The 12,734-nt window shown below is 44.8% G+C and overlaps 1 protein-coding gene across 2 annotated transcripts in view; it reads left to right on the forward strand.

Moving 5' to 3' along the window:
* LOC140428504 (dolichyl-diphosphooligosaccharide--protein glycosyltransferase subunit 2-like) overlaps positions 1–12,734 on the forward strand; it is a 75,496-nt gene that overhangs the window by 36,042 nt on the left and 26,720 nt on the right. For both annotated transcript variants that reach the window (XM_072515057.1, XM_072515058.1), the window contains exons 10-12: positions 8,831–8,922; positions 9,015–9,129; positions 11,252–11,446. In XM_072515057.1, the coding sequence (XP_072371158.1) occupies positions 8,831–8,922; positions 9,015–9,129; positions 11,252–11,446 (402 nt within the window). The remainder of the gene's footprint in view (positions 1–8,830; positions 8,923–9,014; positions 9,130–11,251; positions 11,447–12,734) is intronic.

The following is a 12,734-nucleotide window of genomic DNA, read 5'->3' on the forward strand; positions in this document are numbered from 1 at the left end:
TACACGCTTTGGCGTCCTGAATATCGGCTACCTTAGTTGCTGGACTACAAATCCGGTTCCCATTCTCCTGCCAAATTAGTTTAAACCCTCCCAAAGAGTACTAGAAAACCTCCCTCCCAGGATATTGGTGCCCCTCTGGTTCAGATGCAACCCGTCCTGCTTGTACAGGTCCCACCTTACCCAGAATGCGCTCCAATTATCCAAATACCTGAAGCCCTCCCTCCTACACCATTCCTGCAGCCACGTGTTCAACTGCACTCTCTCCCTATTCCTAGCCTCGCTATCACGTGGCATCGGCAACAAACCAGAGATGACAACTCTGTCTGTCCTGGCTTTTAACTTCCAGCCTAACTCCCTAAACTTGTTTATTACCTCCACACCCCTTTTCCTACCTATGTCGTTGGTACCAATGTGCACCACGACTTCTGGCTGCTCACCCTCCCCCTTAAGGATCCTGAAGACATGATCCAAGACATCCCTGGCCCTGGCACCAGGGAGGCAACATACCTTCCGGGAGTCTCGCTCGCGACCACAGAATCTCCTATCTATTCCCCTAACCATTGAATCTCCTACAACTATTGCTTTTCTATTCTCCCCCCTTCCCTTCTGAGCCCCAGAGCCAGACTCAGTGCCAGAGACCTGGCCGCTAGGGCCTTCCCCCGGTAGGTCATCCCCCCAACAGCATCCAAAACGGTATACTTGTTTTGAAGGGGAACGGCCACGAGGGATTCCTGCACTGGCTGCCTGTTTTTTTGTTTTTTTTCCCCCCCTGACTGTAACCCAGCTATTCTTGTCCTGTACCTTGGGTGTGGTTACCTCCCTGTAACTCTTCTCAATCACCCCCTCTGCCTCCCGGATGATCCAAAGTTCATCCAGCTTCAGCTCCGGTTCCCTAACACGGTCTTTGAGGAGCTGAAGTTGGGTGCACTTCCCGCAGGTATAGTCAGCGGGGACACCAGTGGTATCCCTTACCACCCAGATCCTACAGGAGGAGCATGCAACTGGCCTAGCCTCCATCCCCTCTTACCTTACAGAATATAGCTGCCGTGTGGACTAACTAGATCTCCGACTCTGCTCCCAGTCAGCTACACTTTCTGTAAACTCCTGGCTCTCTTCGCACTCTTTGCGGAAATGTCAGAAACAAAATGAAAGGAGCACCTTACTCCCTCCTCACCTAACTCCCTCGGTCACCAAACTCTTACTATAGCACTCAAAAAGCACCAAATTCAGTGCAAACAAAGTCTGCACTGTAGGGGATCACTTTTATACTGTGAATCGAGCCTCTGAAAACTGGCCTAATCCAATTAACTAATTAACAAGCTCCAGCTGCAAGTGCCTACAAGTAGAAGCCTGTTTAAAGCTGATTGAAAATTCACCTTCGAAACCAAACAGCAACTTTTAAGTTATAGAATCATAGAAGTTTACAGCATGGAAACAGGCCCTTCGGCCCAACCAGTCCATGCCGCCCAGTTTTTACCATTAAGCTAGTCCCAGTTGCCCGCACTTGGCCCATAACCCTCTATACCCATCTTACCCATGTAACTATCTAAATGTTTTTTGAAAGACACAATTGTACCCGCCTCTACTACTACCTCTGGCAGCCCATTCCAGACACTCACTACCCTCTGAGTGAAGAAATTGCCCCTCTGGGCCCTTCTGAATCTCTCCCCTCTCACCTTAAACCTATGCCCTCTAGTTTTAGACTCCCCTACCTTTGGGAAAAGATGTTGACTATCTACCTTATCTATGCCCCTCATTATTTTATAGACCTCTATAAGATCACCCCTAAGCCTCCTACGCTCCAAGGAAAAAAGTCCCAGTCTATCCAGCCTCTCCTTATAACTCAAACCATCAAGTCCCGGCAACATCCTAGTAAATCTTTTCTGCACTCTTTCTAGTTTAATAATATCCTTTCTATAATAGGGTGACCAGAACTGCACACAGTATTCCAAGTGTGGCCGTACCAATGTCTTGTACAACTTCAACAAGACGTCCCAACTCCTATATTCAATGTTCTGACCAATGAAACCAAGCATGCCGAATGCCTTCTTCACCACCCTGTCCACCTGCGACTCCACCTTCAAGGAGCTATGAACCTGTACTCCTAGATCTCTTTGTTCTATAACTCTCCCCAACGCCATACCATTAACTGAGTAGGTCCTGGCCTGATTCGATCTGCCAAAATGCATCACCTCACATTTATCTAAATTAAACTCCATCTGCCATTCGTCGGCCCACTGGCCTAATTGATCAAGATCCCGTTGCAATCCTAGATAACCTTCTTCACTATCCACTGTGCCACCAATCTTGGTGTCATCTGCAAACTTACTAACCATGCCTCCTAAATTCTCATCCAAATCATTAATATAAATCACAAATAACAGTGGACCCAGCACCGATCCCTGAGGCACACCACTGGTCACAGGCCTCCAGTTTGAAAAACAACCCTCTACAACCACCCTCTGCCTTCTGTCGTCCAGCCAATTTTGAATCCAATTGGCAACCTCACCCTGGATCCCGTGAGCTTTAACCTTCTGCAACAACCTACCATGCGGTACCTTGTCAAAGGCTTTGCTAAAGTCCATGTAGACAACGTCTACTGCACTGCCCTCATCTACCTTCTTGGTCACTCCCTCAAAAAACTCAATCAAATTTGTGAGACATGATTTTCCACGCACAAAGCCATGCTGACTGCCCCGAATCAGTCCTTGCCTCTCTAAATGCTTGTAGATCCTGTCTCTCAGAATACCTTCTAGCAACTTACCTACTACAGACGTTAGGCTCACCGGTCTGTAGTTCCCAGGCTTTTCCCTGCTGCCCTTCTTAAACAAGGGCACAACATTTGCCACTCTCCAATCTTCAGGCACCTCACCTGTGGCTGCCGATGATTCAAATATCTCGGTTAGGGGACCCGCAATTTCCTCCCTAGCCTCCCACAACATCCTGGGATACATTTCATCAGGTCCCGGGGATTTATCTACCTTGATGCGCTTTAAGACTTCCAGCACCTCCTCCTCTGTAATATGCACACTTCTCAAGACATCACTATTTATTTCCCTTAGTTTCCTAACATCCATGCCTTTCTCCACCGTGAATACCGATGAGAAATATTCATTCAGGATCTCACCCAACTCTTGTGGCTCTGCACATAGATGCCCTTGTTGATCCTTAAGAGGCCCTACTCTGCCCCTAGTTACTCTTTTCCCCTTTATGTATCTGTAGAATCTCTTTGGATTCTCCCTTGCATTATTTGCCAAAGCAATTTCATGTCCCCTTTTTGCCCTCCTGATTTCCCTCTTAACTCTATTTCGACAATCTCTATACTCTTCAAGGGATCTACTTGATCCCAGTTGCTTATGTACGTCATATGCCTCCTTCTTCTTTTTGACCAGAGTCTCAATATCTCGAGTCATCCAGGGTTCCCTACTTCTACCAGCCTTGCCCTTCACTCTAAAGGGAATGTGCTTACCCTGCACCCTGGTTAACACATTTTTAAAAGCCTCCCATTTACCAGCCGTCCCTTTGTCTGCCAATAGTCTCCCCCAATCTACCTCTGCAAGTTCCTGTCTGATACCATCAAAATTGGCCTTGCCCCAATTAAGAATTTTAACTCTTGGGCCAGACCTATCATTCTCCATAGCTATCTTAAAACTAATGGAATTATGGTCACTTGTCCCAAAGTGATCCCTCACTAGCACTTCTGTCACTTGCCCTTCCTTATTTCCCAAGACGAGGTCAAGTTTTGCCCCCTCTCTAGTCGGTCCATCCACATACTGAATGAGAAATTCCTCCTGAATACACTCAACAAATTTCCCTCCATCCAAGCCCCTAATGCTATGGCTGTCCCAGTCAATGTTGGGAAAGTTAAAGTCCCCTACTACTACCACCCTATTATTCTTGCAGCTATCTGTAATCTCCTTACATATTTGCTCCTCAATTTCCCGCTGACTATTTGGGGGCCTGTAGTACAGTCCTACCAAGGTGATCTCTCCCTTCTTATTTTTCAGTTCCACCCATATAGACTCAGTGGGCGAACCCTCGGATATATCCCCTCTAAGTACTGCTGTGATGTTCTCCCTAATCAAAAACGCCAGTCCCCCTCCTCTCTTACCTCCTGTTCTATCCTTTCTATAGCATCTGTACCCTGGAACATTGAGCTGCCAGTCCTGCCCCTCCCTTAGCCATGTTTCAGTCATAGCTATAATATCCCAGTCCCATGTGCCCGTCCATGCCCAGAGTTCATCCGCTTTGCCCGTCAGGCCCCTTGCATTGAAATAAATGCAGTTTAATGTAGACCTTCCTTGCTCTCTGCCCTGCTTTCTCTGGTCATGCTTTACACACTCTCCCTTCCTGCCTTTTGTTTCTGTCCCCACTGACTTCCTACATCGGTTCCCAAGTTAATTAACTAAATAAAAGAAAGACTAAACTTTAGATAAAAATGAAGCCTTATACTCCCTCGGTCACCAAACTCTTACTATAGCACTCAAAAAGCACCAAATTCAGCACTCAGTGCACCTCCGCCGTCTTCAGCGGGGAAACTGCCTCCTCCACCAGCACATTCAAAACCTCCTTCATCACCATCTCCATACATTTCTCAATCTGCGCCAACTGCTTTTGGAATTCCGCAGCCATCACCTTAGTTAGTTCTTCAGCCGTAAGCACTGCGGCCTCCCCTGGTGCTCCAGCCTCTATTTTCTTTGTTGACCCCGCGGTGACCTTTCCCCTCTCCAACGGACTTTCAGCCGCTTTTTTCCCGGCCGTTTTTTTGGTGCTTTTCGACATCCTTCTTCTCCTTGCGCTATCTCTCGACTTTTACTGCCGTCGCTGGCCCTAGGACCGGGCGTTACTCCCCGAAAATGCCGTTCCCGAACGGGAGCCTTCCAATGTGCGGCTGCCTCCCGCCCGCCGTCACCGGAAGTCTCCCCCCCCCCCCCCCCTCCCCCCCAACATTAACAACGGACAGTGACTAATTCTTTGAAAAAGGAAATGAATAGGCAGCATGGTGGTGCAGTGGTTAGCACTGCTGCCTCATAGTGCCGAGGACCCAGGTTTGATCCCAGCCCCAGGTCCGCGTGGAGTTTGCACATTCTCCTCGTGTCGACGTGGGTCTCACCCCCACAACCCAAAGATGTACAGCGTAGGTGGATTGGCCATGCTAAATTGCCCCATAATTGGGGGGGGGGGGGGGTGGCTGCCGTCTTAGGTTAAACCCTTCTACAAACCCCCTAATGGTGTACTTGACCATCTCCAAATGTTGGAACAGCATGAGGTTGCCCAACCAGGCCAAGGCACTGGACGGAGTAGGAGACCTCCACCGAAACCGAACACGTCTATGGGCTATTAACTGAGGAAAAGGCGAGGACATCAGCCTTCAGCTCCATCTGTAGCACCGGCGAGTCCGACACCCTGAAAGTATCCACCAGTGGGCTTGCTCCAGGCCGACATTAAGTATCTTGGATATGGCTTGAAGGAAGAGATCCAAAAGCTTACTAACTTGGTACAAGACCAGAACATAGGAGTATGATTAGCTGGCCCCCTAGAATAATACTCGCATCTGTCCTCCACCCCAGAAACAAATCCACTCATCCTCCCCAATGGCAGTGGACACGCATTCGCAAAATCTTTGGTCCGCAAACAACACTACCAATCTCTATGGCGGATGTTGAGAGGGACCCGAAATCCAGAAAAATGTGGGGCACGGTCTGAAATTACAATCGCCGAATACCTTGCCCTCTCCACCAAAGGGAGGAGAGACCTACCCGCCACAAGAAAGTCAATACCTGAGTATACCTCGTGGACATGGGAGAAAAACAAATCTTTATTCCTCGGGTGCAAAAGACACCATGGATCTTCTCTCTCTCTCTCTCTCTCTCTCTCTCTCTCTCTCTCTCTCTCTCTCTCTCTCTCTCTCTCTCCTCTCTCTCTTTCCCCCCCCCCCCCCCCCCCCCCCCCAAAGGATTAGCTGCTGAGAGTCCAAATCAGTAATGGAGGCTAGCAACTTGTTAATAAAACCCATATTGTCTCAATTTGGAGCATAAACATTAACCAGGACCACCGAGGTGTCCGCCAAGGACCCACTAACAATCACATGTCTACCATTAGGATCTGCCGAGGTTTTAGCGGCAGAAAGATTGCCGCACCCCAGGCCCGACCAACAAAACCAGAATGAAAAGCTTGTCCCATTCACTCCTTCCACAATCCTGTCTGGTCTCTGTCCCACAACTGAGCCTCCTTCAGGAACACCACATCAGCATTCAAACTTTTACGGTGAGCAAATACCCTCAACATTTTCACTGGGCCATTCAACATCTGGAGTCAGCCATTTCCACCAAGAGGGATTATCCAACAGTTACCTCGAGAATCCAGGCACCATGCCCACCCAAGGTGGCTGCCAAGGCTTGACTCTCAAAGGCAAAACGGAAAAAAATCTGTAGTCACCATCAGCAAACTATCCCTGGCCCCCTCCCGTGCCCTCAAACAATTCCACACCCAAATAAACATACAAAAATAGTACGGCTAACAAAAAACACCAAAAGCTACTTCTTACCCTGACCTCAAACAGAACAAATGACGAAGCTCATTATCCAAAACAAAACTAATATAATGAGCTGGAGTCGCCCCCACCATTCTGCTCCTGCTAGCTAACTCTTCGGCTGACAGGGCAGCTCCTGCCAAGAATGAAGAAATATGCAAACAGAAAAAACACAAGGTATACAAAGGCCCCTTAAAACATTCTACTCTAACAAGAAGCTATATGTTTCTCACAACAGTTATAACAAGTAAAATTAAACCCCCACCCAAGTCCAACTTTCGAAACACTCAACTCACACAAAAACAAAGAAATGCAAACATTAACGAGGAACCCCAACAACTCCTATCTAAATGCCCACTCCCAATACCTAAAAACCTCAATCAACCAGCCCATGCTTTTTTACAAAAGAATCCACCTCCTCCGGCACATTGGAAAAACTAGTCTTTCCCTCAAAAGTCACTCTTGAGTCGCACTGGGTACACCACCCCAAACCAGACTCCACTTTTACACAGCTTTGGCCTTGTTAAACTCCGCCTGCTTCTCTGCCAGCTCCGCACCAACATCTTGATGAAACCTGATGGCGTGGCCTTCCCATTTATAGTCGCAATGCTCCTTTGGCCATCTTGCGACCCATTTTTTTTCTTGGAAGCTGTGAAACCTCTCAGTTACTGCTCATCTTCCCAAACATCTTTGCGAAGTATTCTGTAGGAATGGGCCTTCCATCCCTCCTAGCAACCTACAACTCGCATATTTTGCCTCTTGGAAAGATTCTCCAAATTATATACTTTGGCCTTCAGTGCTTCATTCACATCAGCCATCAAAGACATCTCTGCTTCCAGAGAGACAATCAGTTCACTGTGCCACAAAAGAGAGAGAGAGAGTCACCTCCAAGCCTTGTATCGCAGAGCCATGCACTTTTACTGTCTCGTTGGTCTTCTCCAATGCCAACCAAATGGGAGCCAGGGCCTCTTCCATCAACTTGCGGAGGTTCCCCTACACAACCCAACATTGCTTCTCAAATTCCGCTGCCACGGTGCTGGTAAGCATCTCAGCCATGAGCGGAGTGGCTGGAGTCACAGAAGCTGCCTCTGCCATTTTTTCCACCGATGATCCCCGACAAGCCTCTGATTCAGTCGATGAACTTCTGCTTTCAAACGTCTTCCCCTGGTCCTTCTGGACATTTTGTTTATGTGGGCACCTTATTCCATTATTCAAGTGGGTTTTTAAACAAAAATACCCCAAAAAACTGGGTGAAAGGGCTAATAGTACAGTACCCTAGCGGGAGTCATCTCGTGTACAATCCTCCCCCTTCATACCGCCACTGGAAGTCCCACTATCTCCAATTCCTGGTCATTGACTTGGAGGTCACAAAATGGTGTTGTGGCCAAGGGGGAAAATGGGCTACCTAGTAGATCTATGGAATTTATTAATTCTCAGTACCATTAGATTTGCCAGCAGAGTATTAGGCCAGTTTGCAGTTACCTACTCCCTAATTTATGGTTCCTTTACTTCCCTAATTTTACCTTTACTGATTAGTTCAAACTGTGTCCAACAAGATAACATTTATAATTGTTTGCTGATATGAAAGTATGAACTGGGTGACTTGATAATATACGGAGAAATGATTGGATTCCATTCTGTGCAACTATTGGAAATCTTGCCATGCAATGAAAGTAAAATAATTAAAATAGTGCCAAACAGGTGTCTTTATGCTGTGTTATCAAGTATGGTAACATCAGCATCTCTATTTCTGGCAAGATGCACTGTGGCGATCTGGCTGCTAAACAATATTATTTCACGTTTCTATAGAACTGTGCTCCTCCGGAGCATTTCTGTCCAATGTTTTATCAATTCAATAAGAGCACTTGCCATATTTTGACCTATTTTCTTGTAATCTTACGCTTGATAACATACACATTTTAAAAATGAATAAGATTCAGTCACATGCCATAAAAAGTGATAAGTCCTCTAACTTTTTACGGATCAGTCTTGTCACAAAACTTAAGTCATTCATTTGATGGGTCAAAACCTGAATAGATGGGGAGGGTTTATGACCTCAGTTCATTATCTTTAAAGTTGTTGAAACTGTTACCCTGGCTTGCCTCCAGTAAGAATTTGTAGATTGATACCTACAAGAATGTAGGTTTTAATAGAACTCCATTTTTTTAAAAAAGTGCTTCTATTGATGTGTCATTTAAACTACATACTTGTGCTGCTTTTTCAATCTATTGAGACCTTTGCTCATCCGACACCAATAGTGTTTTATAAGTATCTAACTCATCTAACTTTCTAATCCAGCTGAAAGTCAAGGTTGCCACTGAAGTCGATATCACTAATGTTGACCTTTCAGTAGTTGACAGGGATCAGAGCATTGCACCAAAGATCACGAGGTAAAGCAAACTGTTATATTTTTTGAACTACCTGTAATGTTATGGCTGTTGTTTCTAGATTTAATATAATTTTTCAATATTAATTCCATTAGGGTGGTTTATCCATCAAAGTCCAAAGGGATTATTGCTGCTGACAGTCACCAGAGCTTCGCTTTATCTTTCAAGTTGGCTGATGTCAACACTGGAGCCGAGCTTACGCCGCACCAAGTATGTACTGTGCAGCTTAATGCTAACTGTGACTGTTTGTGCCTGTTCAAAAATGAATGTATTGTTAGGGAGTAGTTTGTTTTTGATTTGCAGATTTCTGTTCGAGAATAATAGCAAGCAAACGGCCATGTTAACACGCAGATTAAACCAAAACATGCCCATTATTTGATGTGTTCAAATTTATTTCAAGAAATTACAGTGTTAATATCAAAATGGAAACCTAAAGTGTGGGGGCCACTCATCAGCCTGTTCCAAGACCTGTTCGAGGCCAATAGCGACTAGGGAAAGGGGGATGCGGCTGGGGGGTGGGAAGAGAGATAAGGGGGAGGGAGGTAAACAAATGAGGGGGGACACAATGGAAAAAAGCAGAAGGGGAAGGCGAGAGGGGGGAACCCATGGAAGTCACAGAACACAGCGAGGGGAAAATGGAAGAGGGGAAGGGCCAGCAGCAAAATACCATGACCGACAAGAGCGGAACACAGTATGAGTCGCCCAGGGAATGGAGCCAGAACCAAGAGGGAAAATTAAACTACCAAAGGCGGGAAGGGAAGATGGCAGACGGGGGAGGGGGGCGGACCATATGTAAAATTATCTCTAAATAAACGACTTTCTATGTAAATACCAAGTACACTAAAGATTGAACTCTTACTCTGTAAAAACTGGGAAATACCAATAATAATATTTTAAAAAGAAAAAATGACAACCTAAACAGGCTAGATTTTTCAGGGGACCTTGATGCCACTCTACAGGCACCGAAAGCAGGAGCTGACCTTGCATCGTAGGGTAATATATTGCTGGTAGCAGCCAATTAGAGGCCACTGACAGTTGAAGATGGCTTCCTGCCGTCAAGCAGCCAGCACATTGAGAGGGCCAGCATCTCAGCAGTGCTGTGCGCACTGCCCAGTGCTGATGTTGCAGCTCCAGGCAGGGGACAACTCATTGGGCGGGCACCCTTGGAGAGGGGCAAGTTTGGTTGGAGGAATAATAATCTTTATTATTGTCACAAGTAGGCTTACATTAACACTGCAATGAAGTTACTGTAAAAAAAAAAAACCTCGTCGCCACACTCCGTTGTCTGTTCGGATACACAGGGAGAATTCAGAACGTCCAATTCACCTAACAATTACCGTAAAAACCTCCTGGCAGTAATCCTCCAGCTTTGGACAGGACCAAAACATATGAATGTGGTTTTTCTCTCTACAAATGCTGTTGCCCGATCATCTGAATATTCCTACCATTTCCTGTTTTTTGTTTCTGATTTCCATCCAGAGAATGTTGCTGTGGTTATGCTGTTAAATTAAATTGCATGGCTTCCTTTCCTTTCAATTTAAGTGAGTGCAGCTACATATCTTTCCAACTTTATTGAGAATCTTATCATTTCTGAAGCTGTCCATTCGTGAATAAAGAATTCAAGATCTTTGCAGACCTGAATTTCTGAACTATCGTTTTAGTTTAAAGAAGTATTGAGGCATGAATTACTGTTTCAGCCGTGACTTATTGCCAGGTTCAAGGTTGAAGCTAGAATTTCACATAAGCTCATGGGAGATGTTCATTCACCTTCTCCCTTCACCAGTGATTGTGCACCTTGCTAGTAAAGACATAAAAGGGAGCAGAAGTAGGTCATATAGCCCCCTCAGCTCTGTCATTTGAGAAGATCATGGTCAAATATCTACATCAACTGCATTTTCCAGCTCTACCCCACCCCCTACCTGAACACCCCAGATATTGTTAGAATGGTCCTCACAATTGTCACTCGACAAATTGTATTTGAACTGTAATTTAAAGGAATAGTCTTGATCAGCAACAAATGCCTCTTTTTTTGGCAATAAAGAGAAGCTGAACGATGGGAGGGTTCAAAGGAGTGAAGCAAAGAAAATTTCAAAAGTTGGAGCGAGCAACACACTGGCGGTACTTAAAAGTTGGCAACCCAAAACGTAGCAGCAACGCCTGAAAGCTGCAGGGCTCTTAATTTGTGCAATTGTAAGTGCAGTCTGTAATAGTCAGTTGTGCGAAATGCCACATTTTTATTCTGTGATCGATTACTGTATCTCAAGTAAAACGTTGACCTTCTCAATATCTTACTCGTGCGTGTTAAATGCCAGGGTACATTGTATTTTTTTAGACTTTTGTCCGTCTCTACAATCAGAAGACTGATCAGGAAGTGATATTTGTGGCTGAACCAGACAGCAAAAAAGTGTACAAATTTGACCTGGATGTGGCGGAAAGAAAATCTGAGTTCAATTCAGTCTCTGGAACCTTTTTCCTGTCCTTGATAATTGGAGATGCAACACTTGAAAACCCAATTTTGTGGCACCTGGTAAGGCTATTTTCTGATTGAAAATGATTGACTATTTTACCATGCGTGTGCAAAGAACAGCACAGGAACAGGCCCTTCGGCCCTCCAAGCCTGTACCGGTCATGATACCACCCTTGGCCAAAACCCTCAGCACTTACTAAAGGATTGGAAAAATAGTAATACTAATGGAGGTGACTTCTATGCTGTCTTTCTAATGATGAAACTAATTTTCTTGACTTGCTGGACTGATTTGACCTGTTTGAAAAGCCTGTGGGAAAGGTCCAGCAATTCCTGTATTTTTGTTTATTCCGATACTGCGAAGTTTGCATTGAAGCCATTCCAAGTAATGGTTTCATTGTAATGGGGTAAATGTATGTCCTTGAGTCATCTGCTTGATTTACCATGTACTGACTGACATTACCAAACTGTAATGCTACATTATTACAAAAAGCTACCATTATTTTATCGACCAATACTTGTTAATTCATGTGAACAAATTTTAATTTTATTCTCCAATGCTGGTGAAATGAATGCTAAAATGTGGGAGTTAACATTTTTGGGCATGCCTCTGATCTTGTGCTCCATGCCTATTGTACTCAGCAAATCTGATTCAATAGAGCTTACATAATAATACACTGCCTTTGTTGCAGTGCCATTTTCTGTATCAATTTGGCACCAAATGACATTCCTATTTTGAACCTTTTTTTGCTGCATGACTCTCACGAGTTTGCATGTTCTCTGCTCCATGCTAATTGGTTATCAGTGAGAGGACTAAAGGTCACAGTGCAAGAGAAGAAAATGTTCCATGATTCGGGACAGTCAGAACTCCACCTGATTGAGCTGAAAGTTGTGTTGGAAGAGGAACTGCACATCAATTCCACGTAAAGTTTATGCACCTGTTTTTTTTTTTTTTTTAAAGCAGAAATTCAGAATCAATTTTTGCAGTTAGCCCCATATTAAATGGACTACGCTATTGAGTTGGTAGGAATCGTAAGGGTTTCGCCTTGGATAAAATGAACCAAAAATGATATATTTTCTTATGTTCTAATCCAAATTAGAAATCTCCATGAGAATGTGTAACACCTTCTATTTTGGCATTAAAGGCTATTATGATGATGACAAGTCCAAGGGAATCCCATTGTAATGCATTGGATTATTATTGCTTTTAATTCAATATGTCCGATAGTTTGTTGAACTCTGCACTCCAATATTAAGAAGAAACTAAAAATAAAAGTACAGCAATGGTGTAAAAGCCAATCGATTTTCCAGTACATCTGCTATGCTGCTTGGCTATTGAAATAATGGTTCC

Source organism: Scyliorhinus torazame, chromosome 8 (assembly GCF_047496885.1).
Source record: "Scyliorhinus torazame isolate Kashiwa2021f chromosome 8, sScyTor2.1, whole genome shotgun sequence".
Taxonomy (NCBI): domain Eukaryota; kingdom Metazoa; phylum Chordata; class Chondrichthyes; order Carcharhiniformes; family Scyliorhinidae; genus Scyliorhinus; species Scyliorhinus torazame.